The sequence below is a fragment of the Aulonocara sp. 'chitande type north' Nkhata Bay genome, linkage group LG16 (genome assembly GCF_057382095.1).
Source record: "Aulonocara sp. 'chitande type north' Nkhata Bay isolate Kocher_YH1m ecotype deep benthic linkage group LG16, A_spYH_male_GT1.1, whole genome shotgun sequence".
Lineage (NCBI taxonomy): Eukaryota > Metazoa > Chordata > Actinopteri > Cichliformes > Cichlidae > Aulonocara > Aulonocara sp. 'chitande type north' Nkhata Bay.
Window position 1 is genome coordinate 11,208,018 of NC_141359.1, and position 19,964 is coordinate 11,227,981.

The 19,964-nt window shown below is 41.2% G+C and overlaps 2 protein-coding genes across 2 annotated transcripts; both read left to right on the forward strand.

Annotated features, from left to right (window-relative positions):
- Positions 1 to 8,350: 8,350 nt before the first annotated feature.
- LOC147311065 (uncharacterized) lies at positions 8,351 to 10,928 on the forward strand. Its single transcript, XM_086265623.1, has 5 exons — positions 8,351 to 8,590; positions 8,681 to 8,932; positions 8,972 to 9,884; positions 10,026 to 10,420; positions 10,908 to 10,928. Exons 1-5 carry the CDS (start codon positions 8,378 to 8,380, stop codon positions 10,926 to 10,928), a joined length of 1,794 nt encoding a protein of 597 aa, XP_086121749.1. The 5' UTR covers positions 8,351 to 8,377.
- A 2,969-nt stretch (positions 10,929 to 13,897) lies between these two features.
- Positions 13,898 to 18,828, forward strand: LOC147311066 (olfactory receptor 51E1-like). The gene is made up of 2 exons (XM_086266076.1): positions 13,898 to 14,810; positions 18,797 to 18,828. The coding sequence occupies exons 1-2, from the start codon at positions 13,979 to 13,981 to the stop codon at positions 18,826 to 18,828; spliced, it is 864 nt and encodes a 287-aa protein (XP_086122202.1). The 5' UTR covers positions 13,898 to 13,978.
- Positions 18,829 to 19,964: the final 1,136 nt, after the last annotated feature.

A 19,964-nucleotide genomic window follows, 5' to 3' on the forward strand; every position in this document is an offset into this window, starting at 1 on the left:
AGAGTGAGAAACACTATTTTGGTATATAAGACGGCCGCAAAGGTTTAAAGAAACGTGATAAATTAGGTTGGGTTCGCCGAAAGGAGCTGAATTAGACTTAGGTTTTAGAGGTAGCCGAAATTACTTCGTGACAAATTCAAATGAAAACACGTTGAGACAGAGGAATTAAAATATGTTGGGTTCGACGGAAAGAGCTGAATTAGACTTGAGTTTTAGAGATAGCTGAAATTATCTCGGGACAAATTGGCGCGCAAGTGTCTATGTGTGTGTATGTGTCTGGAAGTAAGTTGATTTTATAGCACAATACGCTGCTGAACTACTTCCATTTTTGTTTTCTTTGCTGAGGCTCATGTGCTGGTGACAAAGGAGAACGGATGAGTTTCATCTCATAAAACTGATACCGCGTCACCGTTAGGGTGAAGTCGAAGGCCGTATCAGTAAACCACTCTGAAGTCAAGCGTGCCAGCGACGGCCCAGCAAAATCTTTGAAAATGGGTGATAAACAAGTAAAATTAACACCTGATGAGAAATGTCTATAAAAACAGCAAGCCGGAGCAGGACTAATCCAAAAGAAAGAGAGAGGAATGCATAGTGGAAAAGCAAGAGGTAGAGGCAGAGCTACACACACCAAACAGTGACTTTAACACTACATGCTGGAGGTGTGGAAAAGAGGGACATTTTGTACGTGACTGTAAGAAACAAAGAAGACAGTAACTCAGAATAGGATAGCAGCTCAGCTGAAGAGAGCAGTTCAGACTAGGAAGAACATAATAATCCCTCACCCAGTGAAGATTAGAGATCACAGTAGTTTGAAGTAGTTTAAAAAAGGGTTGGAACCGAATAGATATAAATGCAAGAGGAATAAAGTGAAATAAACAAAAAGCTAAATTACAACTTCATTTTAATGCATTCAAACTAATAATAAAAAGGATAACAACCTATAAACTGGTATTAATAATGAAAGCAGATAATTCACACAAACAGAACTATGATAACTGTGATAACTGGAGTGTGCAGCGTTTCCGTGAGCAGTTTTCCTGCATCTTGACTTGTGTGTAGAGTGTTCATAACATCAGCATTATGTTTTGTTTATTTGTTTTGTTGGGTTGAAAAATAGTTAAATAAACTGGTGATCATATTTATGGATCACCATGGTACATATCATCAGCCATGTGATTTATTTACGCAGATGAAAAAGTGAGTGTGAATGTGTCTGACGTCACAGTGTTTTTGTGCGCTGTGTAAAAATAATTGTTTTTGATTGTGAGAGCGGTGATTCTGCAGGTCACCAGCTATTTTAAAAAAAAAATACAAACAAAAAAAGAGTGAAAAAGAGACCAAATTTACATTGTAGATGAAAAATAATTATAGGAAAAAGGTTTTGTGTTGATCAACCAAGAGCAACTACAATCTTATTTTCTGCTTTTAAGAAAGGACGGTTCACAAAAACAGAGAGAGAGAGAGAGAGATGTGTGTTGATTAAGCAGTGATGATAATAATGAAAGTCTCTCAGTCTGTCGTTTACAGGTGGGGAACGGACCTGGATCAATTCTCCACGGGCAGCAGTCGGAAGAAAATTATAGGTTGAAATCATTAGAAAAAATTAGAAACACCCAGCCAGAATTTTTTGGCTGAATTGTTTTGCAGCTTCCCATCCTCATCCTGAACAAGCAAGCTCCAAGGAAACTAATCTCTCCCTGAAGACACCGAGTGCAGTTTCAGAAGCACGAGCATGAACATCAACTGTGGACAGGAGTCCAAGAGACAATACCAGAGTTCTGAGCAGAGAGGTCCAGCAGCGCTGTGGGCAAACGGCATCAGAAAGAGAAGAACCACCATCTAGATTGGATGGATGGAGATGCGTTTCCAGCCAGCTGCAACCTCATTGTGTGTGAAGGACTTTTGAGAAGACTGTCTGAGTTTGACATTTGCCATGTTTGGAGTGAGATGGCAATAAGAGAGACACGGGACAAAGCTGAAAAAAACTGACTGCCATTGGACTGAAAAGTGGGAGAGAAGGAAAGGAGCAGAAGAGGGCTGAGGCTGCTGTTTTAGTGTGGGGAATCAAATTAGGTTAAGGAATTCGGGGAGACAAGCGACTGCCTGGAAGTGGAGGATTGACACAGTGTCCAGACCACCACAAAAGGGGGAGGAAGACAAGCACTGAGGTATGCAAGTGTACTGTTAGAAAAATGGAAAGTGACACGACACATACAGATAATATGCACCAGAGATAAAAAATCATACACAAAGTGTTACACATTAAAAGAGGGCATTTGTAGAAGGGATTAACAACACACAGTGTGGTTGCCGATGGTAACCTGCAAGCATTTTGGGGTTTAGCTGTGCCTGACTATGACAGAGTTTTTCATTTAGATGTTTCTGAAACAAAAATTTGGAGTGAACGGAGTTTTGTTTCAGAAAGAAAAGGGGGGGGGGGGGGGGGAAGGTACATGAAAGGATACATAAAAACAGAAAATGTATTAACCCTACTAACACAAACACAAGAGAGCTTATGAAGATTAGACAACATCTTAAGCGTGTGAGTCTGTTTATCATCTTGTCCAAGTCTCTTAGTGTGATGCAAAGACCAGTGGACTCATAGCACGTTAGTTAAGAAATGATCAAATAATAGCAGAGAAGTGTGTAGGAAAGGCAGCTTTAAGAACATGCCCTGCTGGAGATGCAGCTCCACAGACATGCATTAAACCTGCCTAATAACACAAACACACATGCAATGAAGATTAGCTTGTTAGCTTTCATCAGTGTTAAAATAGTGTCAATTTAGCAGACACTTGTTATCAAATACTGAATTTATCCAATGCAAAAAATTGACTCTCTAGGTTGCAGGACAACAGTTTAACTTTTGTGGGAAAAAAGATCCTGGTTTGACCGACCAGTGATCAGATAATAAATTTAGTTGTTAATATAGTAAATTGGGAGAAGCTTCCTGCTTGATTGATGCAGCACAAGTAATTTACTGTATGAGGGAAATTGTCTTTTGTGATACTATTTTGAACATGCTTTTCTGTTGTCCTGTCATCTTAGTGGGTTAATAGCTGATATGCAAATTAGTTGATCGGTTTTAGATTAATGAAAGGTGACTGAATTCTAGCACGAGTGAATGAGGTGTGTTGGAGTTTGTTGTGTGTTGAGTGGAGACTCTAAAACACTGAGTTTCCTGTTTTGATGTGCAAGTGAATCCTGTACCTAGATACACAACTCTGAATACGTCAGAACAAACTTTTTTTGTGAAGTGCATGACACATGTCACATGTTTTATGATGAAGGGAAAAAGGAAAACTGAATAGATCTGTGGCCTAAATGAGTGAAGAGCACAGACCTGGTGTTTAAACTCATAGCTAATAAGACATTAGGCTTATGTTGTGTGTTGTGCAGCTGATGGTTGGTTTGGAGTGAATCTAGCTGATGATTGTTTTGTTGTGAAGTTGAGCCTGCCACTTAGTATGATGGTATGATGAACCATGCTAATGGTATTTACCCTCCTGAGATGAGGATCTTGTGTCATGACTTAACAAGGCCTTTTTATTTTGATACTTTCACAGTGAACTAAAAGTTTTGTTTGATAACCTCTGTTATTTTTTCATTTTTCATTTTTTGAACAGCCACTGATTCTGTTTTTTCTTTAAGCAGATCTGCACGTCGGGAATTAAAAGCGCCACACGTCGTCAAGAAAATTGTTGCAAGTGAGTTTCTCCACATTAAAATGGGCTCAGGAGAAAGCCACTTATTTGGGACAATTATTAAAATGAGCATCCCTGCCTAAAAAGGATTCAGCGAGGTAATCCGATCTAAAGTTTTTCTTTTTCTTTTGAAATGACGTCATTTTGCTGAAAGTGGAAACTAAATGCGACGACAGGTTCCACTATCAGCAAAGAAAGAATGAATGAATGAATGGAAATAAAAAACAAACTGACTGACTGGTAAAAGCTGACAGGACTTGACCACGACTCAAGGTTAACCTCCACCTAGACAGGACAAAAGGGTGGATGAATTTATGTGTTTTTTGTTACAGGAGCAGAAAGATGACAGCAACATTCGAGGCTGCATGACGATTTAACCTTTTAAATGCCATTTTCTCTGTCTGTGAATTTACCATGTGTGTGTCATTCACTACCTTGTGTTGCTCACAGCGATTACTGTGAGAAAGAGTGTATACACCTGCGCAGCACTAACATTTCTTTTTACAGCAGATGGTTAATCATGTGTTTGATCATGTGATTTATAAGAGGATTAGTTAATGTTTTTCTACTATAGGATTCCTGGGTTTATATGTGAATGACATTTTTTCCACAGCTAGGGATGGCTAACATTATGGTGTTTTTATGGCACCTCTGGAATGTGGATGGCCGACGCCTGCCCACCAGGATAATCCATGTGTGTTGCTAATGTTTGTTTTTCTAAAAGTGCATGTGGAAGATTCAGCAGAAGTGGACAAGTGACATGAGAAAAACAAATAAGGGATGCAGTGTTTATGGAATAGTTGAAGATGGGCTATTGAGCTCATAGTGATTGATGAGTTGAGTGACTTTGCTTAAGAGAAGTCACTGATGATCCATGTTTGAGGCAAATTATGGTAATAATTGTAGTTTACTGATTTGAGAAAACCTGCACATGACACTTGTCTTGCTAGTGCTGAATGCTTATTACTTTTATGATATAATTGTTTATAGGTGTGAAGTTTGACTTCACTTCCAGATTTTGCTTTCCAGACCATGATGGTGTGTATGCAGGCGGAGCCAGTTTTAAAGCAAATTTAATATGCAAAACACACTAACATTTTTGTTGCAAGATTATAGGTCCAGGGTGGTGCTGCTCCAGGGGAGGAGATACCCTGATGTTGCCTGGGATATGATCTAGCTGACCTTTTTCTTCAAGACAGGAATTTGATTTTGATGAGTTGACTCATGGGAGTGTCCATGTGTCAAAAGTAGGGATCCAGGACTAATATGAAACAATGAATTAACATTAAATTTTGTTTTATATGATTTTTGCAACGATTTGTGTGATTAACAGTTTATTTACAGGTATTAAACCTATGCAAGTGGTGCATCCATGTTCAGATGAGGCTTTGATGGCCTATAAGTGAAGTTCACTGAACTAAAGAATGTGGTTTGATGATTGTTGACATGCTCTCCAAATAGAAGTTTTTCTTCCTAGCAAGGCAATAAAGGTGCAGCAGTAATCTCCTGAGAAATCTTCAGAGGCCCAGTGAGAAGCGAGAACCATTCCAGGCATAGCTGACAGCCCAGGCAGTGGTTGAGGTCAAAGGTCAAGCTGGTTGGGGCCCATCATGAGATCAGACTTTGGAGCCACAGCAAGGACCATGAAACTGCGTTGGAATGAGAGCTGTGCCATGGGGTTTTCCAGAGGCCAACAGAGGAGATTGTGGACAACAGACGGCACTTGAAGGATGAGGGGAGCGTGCCAAGCTCCATCGACAGCGCAGAGGGAGTCTAAGGATGGCATCATGATTCTGTGAAAGCACAGGAACCAGAAGCTATGGTGGTGATGACAGCAGTTTCCTATGAACGTCACCTAATGCTGTGTCACTATACTGTGCATACGCTGGCACATTGAAGACTGCTGGGATCATAACGCCAGTAAGATAACTGGACCCTGCACCTTTTCCACAGAGGGGTTTTTCTGCAGAGGATGGACAGTAGAAGAGTCATAAGTATTTCCTACCGCAGGATAAAGGCCTGAAGTGAGGCGATGGGGGGTTGATAGAGGCCAATTCAAGTGCTTCTGACCATTTCAACTGCCTGCAAAATAGCGGAGAGACCCTCCTGGATTTATCAGAGCCACTGCAAAGAGGTCGAGGTCCCAGGAAACCCCGGCACCCTCAAGACAGCACAATAGAGAAATCTCACACTTGGTTGTTTCAGTTGTGAGGGGGGGGGTGCTGATTGAGCCCCCGTAGGGTAAGCTCGCACTTCAACCTCCAGCCTCTGATCAACTCTAGGGCAACCAAGTGCGAGGTGTGACGGACCTGTGTGCAACCATGGGAAGGTGGACCCTCTTGGTTACCTTGACTACGACGCTCACTTTTACAGGACCCCAGCTGGTGCCGGAAACAGCTGAACCAGGAGGAAGGCAGAGAAGATGGACACACGACAACTCTCACCTAAGGGATATGACGCAAGACCACATCCCTCCGTGGATGAACAATGCCTGGTACCGTTATATCCACGACAGAACAAAAGCAGAATCGGCAAATACAGACTATTATGTCTGTTCCCATCTACCCAGCACAGCAACATACCCCACACTATATATGTTCCTGGACTAACTCTCAGGGAAGAATTACTCTATGATACTAGCAGAGAAAGGGGACTTTGTGTCCTCTTCAACAACACATGCTGCATTTACATAAAGAAGACGCACATTCATCAAATATGACTGACGCCCTGAACGTTTTGAGACAGATCCAGCAGGCCCAAAATCAGGACTATGTAAGTGATACAAGTGACTGGTTTTTTTGGCTATACACTGGCTCCTGGTTACAGGTGCTAAAAAGACTACTCATCGGAGTTGGGATATTTTTACTTTTATTTTGTGTCTTTGTAACTGTATATTGCCATGTATAAAACTCATGATTAACCGCGTAATATTTTCTACTGTTGCTGCATAAATAGCCATGACAAGTGATGATGATGATAATGACCCCGACCTGTTGGAACATGAAGTCTTTGTGTGATTAATGACAATGTGACAGAAAATGTACAACAAGATGTTACAAACCGGTATCTCACTTTAAGTTTTACTGACAACAGGAGGGAATGTCAAGAGGAAATTGTATTTAGTAGTCAGTATAATCTTTTAGTGATATAAGTTTGCATATGGTACAATACTGCATGTAGTTATTTGTATTAGGAAATATTCAACCATGTATACTTAGAGGCATATAATTAATTGTGTGTGATCTCTAACAGGCTGCAGGCTTGGGGTGCATTCCTGGAATGCACCCCAAGCCTGCAGCCTGTTAGAGATCACACACACCCTGGGAGCATGAGAGAGTTCGTACCTTGTCTTATTGTTTTACGGTAGGATTAACGTAGCTATGTCTGTTTTAGTTTAAGTGCTTCTTTACATATAGATGAACTGTTGGATTTTCCAGACCAGCAGGTTAAGGGAAGTTGTTTATGGGGTCACACTCTGACCCTTTGATCACACACACACACACACACACACACACACGCACACACACACACACACACACACACACGCACCACTGAAGTATAAATAAAGACCAGGGCAAAGCTCAGGGCGAGTCTCTGAGACTGCCCTTGCTAGCAAGAATTCTGTGCCTTTCTCTTCTCTGAGTCTTTACTGAAGAAGTGTTTTAGAATATTTTCCCTAACAGTACACACTGATATCCTCCCTTCATTGTAGATAGGATCAAGAACAAAGCGTTTTCAATGGAAGAAACATTCAGTCAGAAATAGGTCACCACACCCATCAACAGATCTTTTTTTTCTGGGACCTTGTCAAAGCTATCACACCCCCCTGTCATGGTCCTGCGACCATGACTCAGTGACTTTATGTTTATGTACTTATTGTTATTACTTTCATTATTATTCATGGCTGTTTTGGGATGGTTTGTGTTTGGGATTTTAGACACTGGGTTCTGGGTTTGTGCTCCCTCTGTTGGTCCCTGGTGTTAGTGTTCCCCTGTCTCGTCAGGTTAATCAGGTCCAGCTGTTTCCCCCATCTGTGTGTGATTTCCCAGTGTCTCTTTGTGTATTTATAGCGTGTGATTTCCTCTGCTCCTCGTCGCGTCGTCTGTGTTCCTACCCGGTGTAATCCTCTGCGTGTTCTCCCTGCTGTTCTCCCTTCATGTTCAGGTTTGCCACTCCTCTGTGTAGTTTATCCCAGTTTAGTTTCGTCCTTAGTTCTGTTTGCCATCTCCACTTTGTGTTTGTTATTAACAATAAATCACCCTCACATCTGAATAAGTGCTGCGTTTTGGGTCCTCCTTCCACTCTCCACACGGCCGCTGCCCCGGACCGTGACAGTACGACGCGACCACAACATGGACCCAGCAGCGCTTAACCCGTCCAGGGAGCTACGGGAAAATCTAATCGATGCCACACAGGAGCTGATCGACCTGTGGCTGGAAAGCCCGGGTGGCACGTCCCAGCGCGCTATAGAGAGGCGGCTACAGCGTCTGGTGACCGGTCTCCCATGGCTTCTGGGCTCGCTTTGTTCGTGGGAGCGGGAGTTCCTCCTTTTGGACCTCGGACTTCACCCCCCGTCTGCTTTTACTTTCGAGCAGCCCGAGGCGGTGAGCAAGCGACATGTTCTGGCTTCCCCAGTTTCCGGGACTTTGTTTTCTGGGGCGATTCAGAGCGGGATGGGAGACTGTATGGATCGCTTACCCACCTTCGTGGTGACTGATCCTTCCCAAGTGGGCGTGTACAGACCCTCTGCAAGACTAACAGACTGTGTCTCTGCCACCCCTTCTGAGCCAGGACTTTATCGCCATTCTCCGGCTCAGTTCAGTGCTCGGCCACAAGCTCCCCAGTCAGTAGCTCAGCCGTTAGCCTCCCTGGGGGCGCAATTGCCTGTTCTGCCGCCGCTCCAGTTAGCCACTCAGCCGCCACCATCACCGCTAGCATCGCTACAACCCACGGTTCCGGTAATAGCTGAATCACAGTTTTCACACTGTTTTTCCACCGCTGTTTCTGAGCAGGGAGACAAACTGTTACATTACGGACCTGTTCCTCAACAGCTGGCAACATTAGTGACTGTTACTCACTCCGGGGCTTCCCCAGAGGCGGGGTTGCTGCCCTCAGCTTACTCTGGACCCCTGGTGGCCAAGATGCCAGCTGTGAACTGCACCGGGCTGTCACTGCCTGAGCAGGGTCAGTGCTCTGCGCAGCTGCAGCCCTCCGTATGTGTGCCAGAGGCCCACGTGCCTACTGGTTTTGTTTCACATGTGCCAGAGGCCCACGTGCCTACTGGTTTTGTTTCACATGTGCCAGAGGCCCACGTGCCTACTGGTTTTGTTTCATGTGTGCCAGAGGCCCACGTGCCTACTGGCTTTGTTTCATGTGTGCCGGGGGCCCCGGTGCCCACTGGTTCTGCTGCTGCCACGTCGGCTGGGGGGCCCGAGGATCCCGGCCGGCCTCCTGCTTCTTCGGCTGGGGGGCCCGAGGAGCTCGTCCAGCCTCATGCCACACCTGCTGCCACGTCGGCTGGGGGGCCCGAGGATCCCGTCCGGCCACCTGCGGCTGCTTCTCCACCTGCGGCTGCTTCTCCACCTGTGGCTGCAGCGCCGCCTCCTGCAGTACCATCACCTGCAGCGCTACCACCTGCTACTGCCACGCCTCAGCCTGAAGCTTCAGCCTCGCCTGGTTCTGGTCCAGCTTCATCCTCACCTGGCCCAGCTTCAGCGTCAGCTTCGCCTGGCCCAGCTTCGGCTACAGCTTCATCCTCGCCTGGCCCGGTTTCATCCACGCCTGGCCCGGTTTCATCCACGCCTGGTCCGGCTTCATCCTTGGCTTCAGCCTCGCCTGATTCTGGTCCAGCTTCATCCTCACCTGGCCCAGCTTCAGCTACAGCTTCATCATCGCCTGGCCCGGCTTCATCCTCGCCTGGTTCTGGTCCAGCTTCATCCTCACCTGGCCCAGCTTCAGCTACAGCGTCAGCTTCGCCTGGCCCAGCTTCAGCTGCAGCTTCTTCATCGCCTGGCCCGGTTTCATCTTCGCCTGGCCCGGTTTCATCTTCATCTTCGCCTGGCCCGGTTTCATCTTCATCTTCGCCTGGCCCGGCTTCATCTTCGTCTGGTCCGGCTTCATCTTCGTCTGGTCCGGCTTCATCTTCGTCTGGTCCAGCTTCAGCTTCATCTTCGTCTGGTCCATCATCAGCATCATCAGCATCGTCTGGTCCATCATCAGCATCTCCATCGTCTGGTCCAGCCTCCGTGTCTGCATCCTCGCCTGGTCCAGCCTCCGTGTCTGCATCCTCGCCTGGTCCAGCCTTCGTGTCTGCATCCTCGTCTGGTCCAGCCTTCGTGTCTGCATCCTCGTCTGGTCCAGCCTTTGTGTCTGCATCATCATCTCCGCCTGCTGCGGTCCCGGCTTCTGTGCCCTCAGCCTCGCCTGGCCCAGCCTCGTTTGGGTCTGGAGCTAAACGGCCGTTTTCTGGACCGCTGGCTAGGCTACTGGCCGAGCGCCGTCGCCTGACTGGCCGCCGTTGCCTTCCGCACGGCCGGCCCCCGGACCGCCATCGCCTGAGTGGCCGCCGTTGCCTTCCGCACGGCCGGCCCCCGGACCGCCATCGCCTGTGTGGCCGCCGCTGCCTTCCGCACGGCCGGCCTCCTGAACTCTTTACGCGCCGCCGCTGCCTTCTTCGTGGACGGCCTCCTGAACTGTGCTTTGGACTCTGCTCCCCTGTGGGTTTTGTGTTCATCTTTGTTTTGGGACTCTGGGGCCTCCGTCCGTGGTCGTGGTCCGGTCCCTCCGTCCTGGGCCCCCTGCCGCCCGCCCGGATCTGGTGGTGTGTTTCTGTGGCTGTCGGGGGCCAGCCCTTGAGGGGGGGGTACTGTCATGGTCCTGCGACCATGACTCAGTGACTTTATGTTTATGTACTTATTGTTATTACTTTCATTATTATTCATGGCTGTTTTGGGATGGTTTGTGTTTGGGATTTTAGACACTGGGTTCTGGGTTTGTGCTCCCTCTGTTGGTCCCTGGTGTTAGTGTTCCCCTGTCTCGTCAGGTTAATCAGGTCCAGCTGTTTCCCCCATCTGTGTGTGATTTCCCAGTGTCTCTTTGTGTATTTATAGCGTGTGATTTCCTCTGCTCCTCGTCGCGTCGTCTGTGTTCCTACCCGGTGTAATCCTCTGCGTGTTCTCCCTGCTGTTCTCCCTTCATGTTCAGGTTTGCCACTCCTCTGTGTAGTTTATCCCAGTTTAGTTTCGTCCTTAGTTCTGTTTGCCATCTCCACTTTGTGTTTGTTATTAACAATAAATCACCCTCACATCTGAATAAGTGCTGCGTTTTGGGTCCTCCTTCCACTCTCCACACGGCCGCTGCCCCGGACCGTGACACCCCCACTGCTGTACAGATACAATATTATCTGTTTGGCTGTCATACAGGCCTCATAAGTCAACATGGAGGCTTGTTTGTAACATATACAATCTCTTCTGTACCATGTTTGAACAGGACATTTTTTACCCCAAAAGTCCAGTGTGATTACTGCTTTCCATACTCAACTATGGTAAATGGAAGCTATTCAATTTTATATAGCGCTTTTCTAGGTAACCATGCAGAAGTTTACATTTAAACTACTTTTTTTTTTACCTCACCTGCATGACTACCTTAGAATCACCATGCATGACTTTAGGCCTGTGATATGAAAGAGTACCCCAAGAAGACACATACTGTACAGGCACAGAAAGAACATGCGTGCACTCTACACAAAACAAAGAAATATCTTACTGTGAGGCAAAAGTGCTAAACAAACAGTACACCACCAAGCAGCCCATTAAGAATACAGTGCCCTGCATATTTGAAAAACTGAGCTTCACAGCAATTTCACTGAACTCAGAACAATATACTTCTGATGTGACTATGCCGACTATCAGAATCAGAATCAGAATACTTTATTGATGCGTAGGGGAAATTATGTTGGTTACAGTGCTCCAGTACAAACAGTAACAAAAAAAGACAATACAAGAAGTAAGAAATAGCACAATATATACAATATATATATATACATATAAGTCACTTACTAATAAATATCTGAATAAGAAAAAAGAGCATGTGCAAAAAGCGTGTAGCTATTGGCGTATACAGTATTTTAGGATGAGTTGTACAGGGAGATTGCTACAGGCAGAAATGATTTCCTGTGTCATTCAGAGGTGCTTTTTGGTAATCTCAGACTATGATCAATCTTAAATTTAATAGCATCCTCAATGACAGCCGCCTTTGTGCAGCACAACTGAAAGTCACTGCCTTAAATAATCAACTTATATAACAGACAGTTAACTTATTCATTACTAAAGCCACTGAAAATAATCTCCAGAGTTGATCAAATCAGACTTTTATCTGCTTTTCAACAGTGCACTCTTGAAAAAATAAAGTGTTAGATTGTAATGAGGTACGAAAGATTAAAAGCGAGCCAGCCAACTGTGATAACAAAACTTACAGCAGTTCTATGTTGCTGGTAATTTTTCTTGAAGTGAAATAGCCTATATCGTTAATTTTGTGAATTATCTCAGTTTTATTTATGAGATCTGAGAATAGATGAATAGAGAATCGATGTTCTCCTGGTTTAATAAATAACTCTTTCCACAACATTAGCGTGTAACCAACACTCCAGCCCACCATGTCCATTTCCTGCTTTGGATAAACAAAGCGTGCAATGAGCACGCATGCAGAAGTTGCAATACCACCATGGTGAGATAATATATACATAATTAAATCCATAAAGTCACTACTCAAAAATGAAGGTGTAAAATACATTCCAGGGTCCTTCTATGGCAGAAGCATTTAAGCAAGATGGCTCATATGTATTTGCATGTAAATGTGTTAGTGATGTCTGTTTAAACATGTTCCTTTGATTATTTTCATGTTGGCTTGAAATAAAAAATCTCCCCCTGCTGTTACTGCAGCTTAGTGCAACTTAATGCAACTTGTGTGTCCATGTCATGCTTTGGGGAGGCAAAGCGTAAAAAATTGGAAGCCATGGGCAGTAGTTGGATTGAGTAGGTGGAAGTAAAGGAGAAAGAATATGGAAAAGCAAGTTTTCACATTTCTCTGCAGAGAAACCGAGTAGACCATTATTGCTGTGATAGGAATTATGAGGACAACTAGTATCAGTAAGTAGTATTTTTTTTTTTATCCCAAGTGGGACTATAAAACTTCACATCCACCTTCCATCCTGTTACTCCAACCATCAGATTTTTAGCTGCACATGGAAACAATCTAAAAACAAAAGTAAATCAAAAACTGACTTTCATTTTCAGCTCTCAAAATCACTGACAAATGAAACTACTGGTAACAGCAGATCTTGTTCATCAAGTTTTCATTAAGCCACTAAATACCACTGTTATAGAGTGAAAGCTACAATTATCTAAATAAAAAAGAAATGAACCAGATTTAGAGCATTGGTAGACTAACAGAAAAACTGAGTACACTGAGTGTATCAACTATTTGACTGATTGTTAACTTCAGCCTTTCCAGCAAAGCTGAGTTATGCACCCCCTTTTTCAACTTATTAAATTACAGCTAGACACCAAGACTGTTGTCTGCCACATCCTGCAGTCACAAAGGATCTCCATGAAGTCATTATGCAGAGTTTGTTGGTTGTGCAGCTGACGGTACTATTTCAGTCATAACCAAAATATTGATTTAAATGTAACATATATAGCAACATATCAAAAATTGAATTGGAGGAAGAAAATTTTCAAGACAACATTTGCACAAACATTAATAAGGCCTACAGGTCAGGGCCTCTAGGGCTTGGAGGAACTGGTCACATTGCAGTCACTCTCTTGACGTAATGAGATCCACAGAGAGAGAGAAAAATGATTCATAAGGTCCTTCCACTAACTTCCACTACATTTCACTGTCATGTTTTCACATGTCAAGATGACGGTGGATCATTGAAGACACACCTGGTGTCTTGTGTTTCTATGAAATTCTGATCTCATCTTGTTCTTTCTGCCTGTAATATAGTCTGACTGATGTACTAATGTTAGACATTTGGTTTTATTAGTCAATGATGAACTGAATTTAACAAATATAACACTTGATGGTTATGCAAAAGGGTAAACAAGTGGTACAAAATTTCTTTCACTGTATTGTGTGTGTTGCTTACATTTAGATTTCAGTCTGCTTACAAACCATTTAACTTCATGGCAATTGATAATGAATTTAATGTGACATATATAACTTTTGGTGGGCACATTGAATTGGAAAAATACAAATTTCTGTATTTTGCTATCATGTTTACTGCTTATATTCTAATACTCTGCAGTAATTCAACCATAGTTTGCCTCATCAGGATTAAGAAAAGCCTCCATGAGCCTATGTATATTTTCATTGCAGCTTTGTTGTTCAACTCTGTTATGTTCAGTACAAATATCTACCCCAAACTTTTGATGGACTTTTTATCTGAGAAGCAGATTACAACTCATTCACAGTGCAGTTTTCAAGGATTTATTTATTACTCTTTAACTGGTTCAGAGTTCTTTCTCTTGGCATCCATGGCTTATGACAGGTATGTGTCCATATCTAAACCTTTGCAATATCATACTATTATGAGAAAAACAACAGTCACAGTTTTGCTGGTTTTAACTTGGCTTCTGCCTGCTTGTCAGCTTGTGCCATCAGCTGTAATTATAAACACTTCACAAATCTGCAGTTTCACTTTAAATGGAATTTTTTGTAACAATGCAATTTCCAAGCTTTACTGTGCAACCCCGAAAATATCATATTTAATATATGGTGTTTTTATACTACTTAACACTGTATTTCTTCCTTTGCTTTTCATACTTTTTACTTACACAAAAATATTTATAATATGCTATCGAAGCTGCAGAGAGGTCAGGAAAAAAGCTGCACAGACCTGTTTACCTCACCTGCTCGTTTTGATCAGCTTCTCATGTTTGTGTTCATATGATATAATTATAACTCGAGTGGAAGTTAATTTATCCCAAACTGCACGTTTCATAATGACTTTACAAGTGGTTTTGTATCATCCTCTCTTTAATCCAATTGTATATGGACTGAAAATGAAAGAAATCTCTCAACACCTCAGGAGGTTGTTTTGTCAGAGCAAATTTAAATTATCTGTCAGAGCTGATGCTGGAAGTGCAATAATTTCCTTTGTAATCTAAGTTTAAAGATCTGACTTCTCTTCAGTGCAGTTTTTTGTTTTTACAGGTGATATACATTACACCTGTTGTTGTTTTTATTATTATCATTATTGTTTATATAAATATTACACTATAATATTATACTGTAGAGTACTGATGTACCTTTATTAATTTGCATTGCATTTATATATGTCTGTATTCTTTTATATACTTGTGTGTCTACTGTATACTGTACAAAGAGAGGGTTATAGTTAGTATACCAATAGTACATAATACTTAAACTGATTAACCTACTTATCCTGCTTGCTGAACATATGATATGCATTAAAATAATGCAATAGCTTTACCCTTTTCACAACAATAGCTATTCCTAGCAGCTGTGATCATATTTAGTTTCTGATTTTGTTCTTTTTCAGTAATTTCTAGATACACAGATGATATCTAAAATATGATATTATATATGATTATAATATACTATAAACAGACACTATCTCTGTTGTCATGATTTTATAGGTTATTCACTTAATGTCTCTGTAAAGCACTTTGAATCACCTTGTTGTTGAATTGTGCTATACAAATAAACTTGCCTTGCCTTGCCTTGCCTTAAATTTTTTCTACACCCTGTGTAGTCTTTCGTACCATCAAATCTTATTGGCACTGAACATTTTTAATGTCTGTCACCATCAGAGATGGGCAGTAACGCATTACTGTAATCTGGTTACTTTTTTCAAGTAACAAGTAAAGTAAGATATTACTATTGCAAAAACGGTTTTAGTAACGCTGTGTTACTAAAACTGTGATTTTTGTGCGAGAATGTCTCATGACAGTGACATAAGCGAGTGCGACATTCGTGACAACAGCTGTGTGCAGATCAACAATGGATCATATATCGAGTGCGGGAGAGAGTATGAGCGTGGAGCGTTTAAAGCGTGGAAGTACTGACCTTACTTTGAGTTTGATTCCATAAAAAGTGACAAAAACATTAGTGTCCATTGTGCGTGGGAAGAAAACTTCTTTTTACAGCGAAAAAAACTCCTAAACTTCCAAGCAAGCCCCGAGTGTGCTACGACGTAATGGGAAATTCACAGTAATTCAGTTGAAGAATCACTTGCGGATTCTTCAACTGACCGCCGGGGCACACCTGCACCAGGGTAAACCTCCGCCTACCCTACTCCGTGAGAATAGAGCAACAGGACCGCTAGTCTTTGATTTTATTTATTTCCTGTTGTGTTTTACTTGCATCTATTTGAAAGAGTGAGTGTAAACACAAAAAATATTTTATTTTATGTGCTGGAATGTGCAGAAAATAGGTTTAAATGTTAAACAAATTTCTTCCAGTCAGAGAATGTTGCATATAATAAAATCTTTGCTTGATGCATACAGGGAGTGCAGAATTATTAGGCAAGTTGTATTTTTGAGGAATAATTTTATTATTGAACAACAACCATGTTCTCAATGAACCCAAAAAACTCATTAACATCAGAGCAGCATTAATTTACGGTTTAATTGTGTTGCTAAATGTTACTATTTTTCCTGTGTTGTTCATACTTTTCACCTATGCAAAGATTTTTCTAATAACCTACAGAAGCAGTAGAGATATCCAGAAAAAAGCAGCAGAGACTTGCTTACCTCACCTGTTTGTTTTAAGCATTTTTACTACTTTTTGTGCATATGATGTCATTATAGGTCAATTAGAATTTGATTTTCCAAAAACTGCACAGTTAATAATGACTTTACAAGTGGTTTTGTATAACCCTCTCTTTAATCCGTTTATATATGGTCTGAAAATGAAAGAAATCTCTAAACACCTAAAAAGGTTGTTTTGTCATGTCAGGTGTAGTTAAATAAAAATAATTTCTCATGTGTGACAGTAAAAAAGGGACTTTTCAATTTCTCCATTCTGTATTCTATCAACATTTGGTAGTACTCTGCTGATAACAATGATTATAACTACAGTAGTTTCTCTCCAGGAAACTACTGTACAGCTACAGTGGAGAGATTTTTTTTTTTTTTTTTAAAAACAACTGTTGGTGGGGGGGTTGGGTTACTGGAGTTTCAATTAAGTTTTGGAGTTTCAACAATATAAATTCTTGAAAGTTATTTCTTCATGGAATATATCATGAAAATCGAAATAAAGATTTGTCTGTTTAATTAATTAGAGTGCACACTGGAGGGTGTAATTATTATGCATGAATTTTGAACATCTGTAGTACAGGAACATAATGAAATGAAATATTGTACTCAGCCATGCAGTCCTTCATAAAACCAGGTTTCTGAGCTATTTTTCTGAATCATGATATGGTGTTCGGAACAGAACCAGGGAATAAGAATGTAAATTTTAATCATCTTTTTCTTTTGAAGTTTGAACATAAAAACATAACACATAATAGCATAGCAATTAATGGCCAAGACACTTGAGCAAGAATAATAAAAATCATAACTGCTCTACCAGAATGGCCATAATGGAATTCAGAACATTCCACAAGTGATGCTACTACTGTTTATGCAGGTTTTTATACACACATTTGTAAAATTGTTTCATGTTTGTTAAAATTACTTTGTATTTGCATTTGGACCATGTATTTGTCATGGTCTGAATGGTACTGAATTTCCCGGAGGAACCCAACCGAGGGATTAATAAAGTTTCATCTAATCTAATCTCTAATCTGGTCCAAACTGAGTGCCAGTTGTATTGTGGACCCTGACTCCAACCCCCCAACCCCTTCTGGGCAGAGTTCTGGTTACCTGCTTGTACCTCACCTTACCTGCAGGTCATAAGCAGCAATCACTAGCCAATCACTGTCAGCTCAGATTTGTACTCTCTGTTGAATTATCTGCTACCTCAAGGTGGTAAATTGGCTTCTATGTTTTGCTTATGCTTTGTTTACTTCTTGTGTTAGCGCTAATCCTTCCACCTCCAGTTTCCTTCGCTCCTGAACCAATAGTCACCGCTCAGTGAACTCCATTCCTGTGTGACACTCCTGCCCACTAAGACTTGTGAGTTTAATCAGATCTTTTAATAAAATCTTTGCTTTAAAGAAAAAGGCCTCTCGGGCCCTTGAAAGTATTTGCATTTGCATTTAAGCATTAATTTGTAAGTACTCAAAATTGAATATAAATCACTACACATTTGTAAATCTTTGTTTATGCTTGTGGATACACATTTGTAACCCTTTAGAGACTAATTTAACAATGCAGAGAGCTAATGATTAACTAACTATGTTGGTTTGATGGTTCATAGTCTTTTCAAATTTGTACTCCTGCCTGTTTGTTTATCTGAATATCAATTAAAACAGTGCCGTGACAGCTGCAGGGAGGTCAGGACAAAAGCTGCACAGACCTGTTTACCTCACTTGCTCGTTTTAGTCAGCTTTTCATGTTTGTGTTCATATTATATAATTATAGGCAAGGCAAGTTTATTTGTATAGCACAATTGAACAACAAGGTGATTCAAAGTGCTTTACAGAGACATTAGAAACAAAAACAAGTAAAAAGCATGATTTAAAATTGATTAAAACAATCAAACAAACTAACTAACTAATTAACAAACAAACAAAACAGTATATAAAATCAAAACAGATAAAATCAGAAATAGATAAAATCAGTAGTTAAAATGTTAGTTTTGAAATTTAAGCTTAAAAGTGTGGATTTGGTGCTTTATTCAAATGCAGCTGAGAACAGGTGAGTCTTCAACCTGGATTTAAATAAACTGAGTGTTTCAGCTGATCTGAGGCTTTCTGGGAGTTTGTTCCAGATATAAGGAGCATAAAAGCTGAATGCAGCTTATATTATAGCTCATCTAGAAATGAATTTGCCTAATGTTGCACGTTTTATATTGATCTTGCAAGTGGTTATATGGCTCATATCATCCTCTCTTTAATCCAATTGTTTATGGACTCAAAATGAAAGAAATCTCTAAACACCTCAAAAAATTGTTCGGTGAAGGAAAGCTCAACATCTGGCAAAGCTCATGTTGAAAGTATGTAATTTAAATGTGTGTGTTTTTTATGTCGTTTGGTTCAATTGTTGCGTTCATGTGTGTATTATGTTTCACAGTATAGAAGTTTTCTTTTCTCTGTCTGAGATCTATTTTTGTATAGCATATGTATACTATATATTTAAGATTGTTGTATTTTTTTTGCTTGATATTGTTATTAGTGTATTTGTTACTCAGATTTATTTAAATATTCTCTATAAATATACTGCTATTTCCATATTTGTATACGATACTCATATGGCTACATGAGTTGCTCTTTTATTTAGGCACTCTAAGGGATTTGTTTCCAATGTTATATTTGGTGTCCACAAAAAACAAGCAGTAACTTGCAAATCATCCACATGGACTCTCTTTACCTTGTAATATAAAAACACCTCAAGGGATCATTGTTTTTCTGTTTTCTTAAATGCATTTTTCATTTGTTTGTTTGCTGTTGTTATTTATTCTTAACTTAAAACTGTGTTGCTGCAAGGCTATAAATTCAAGTTATTAGTTTTCATGTCTGTTTTGTGTCAATAATAAAGAATATTAGCATCTTAGCAAAGAGTTGTCATTTCAGAAAGAATCAACACAAGAACACATTTAGTGTTTTCCAAAGAAGCATTAATTATGTAACGATAAGGGCATTAGCATAGAAACAAAAAACTGGAATGGAGATAGAGACCTCTAAGGTCGCCTAATAGATGTTAATTTGGTTTTGTATTTGTCTTTCAGTTTGTACAGAAAATGTTTTTTGATGTAGCAGCAGAAATACTGTGGAAAAGGAGTTGAAGTGAATGGCCCAAAAGAAGGACCAACAAAAGAGGTCACTCTAAAAGGCATCCTATACAGCTAAGATAAACAGAACAGAGGATATCTCGGAAGCAGGGTTCTCATAACAAGCTGGTGCTTAATTACTGAGTTAGATGAGAAGATTGAGAACAGGTGTGCAGCAAGCCATCCGCTACAGCCATTGACCACATCTTCTAGAAAGCCCAAAACACAAGGTGCTTTAGAGCAATAGAGAAAGCGAGGAGCCAGAGAGAGAGAGCAAGCGAGAGAAAACATACAGTGAACTCTTAGAAATACATGACAATCAGTGTTGCCAAATAATGGAATGATATTTTGTAATGATTG

Excerpts from the sequence above, each read along its gene's own strand:
- LOC147311065 (XM_086265623.1), top strand. The coding sequence starts at position 8,378 with ATGGGAGACTGTATGGATCGCTTACCCACCTTCGTGGTGACTGATCCT. Across the intron at positions 8,933-8,971 it reads CCTCCGTATGTGTGCCAGAG|GCCCACGTGCCTACTGGTTT; the intron begins GCCCACGTGCCT and ends CATGTGCCAGAG. Across the intron at positions 9,885-10,025 it reads AGCTTCATCTTCGTCTGGTC|CTGGTCCAGCCTTCGTGTCT; the intron begins CATCATCAGCAT and ends CTGCATCCTCGT.
- LOC147311066 (XM_086266076.1), top strand. The coding sequence starts at position 13,979 with ATGTTTACTGCTTATATTCTAATACTCTGCAGTAATTCAACCATAGTT. Across the intron at positions 14,811-18,796 it reads CAGGAGGTTGTTTTGTCAGA|GAAAGCTCAACATCTGGCAA; the intron begins GCAAATTTAAAT and ends TGTTCGGTGAAG.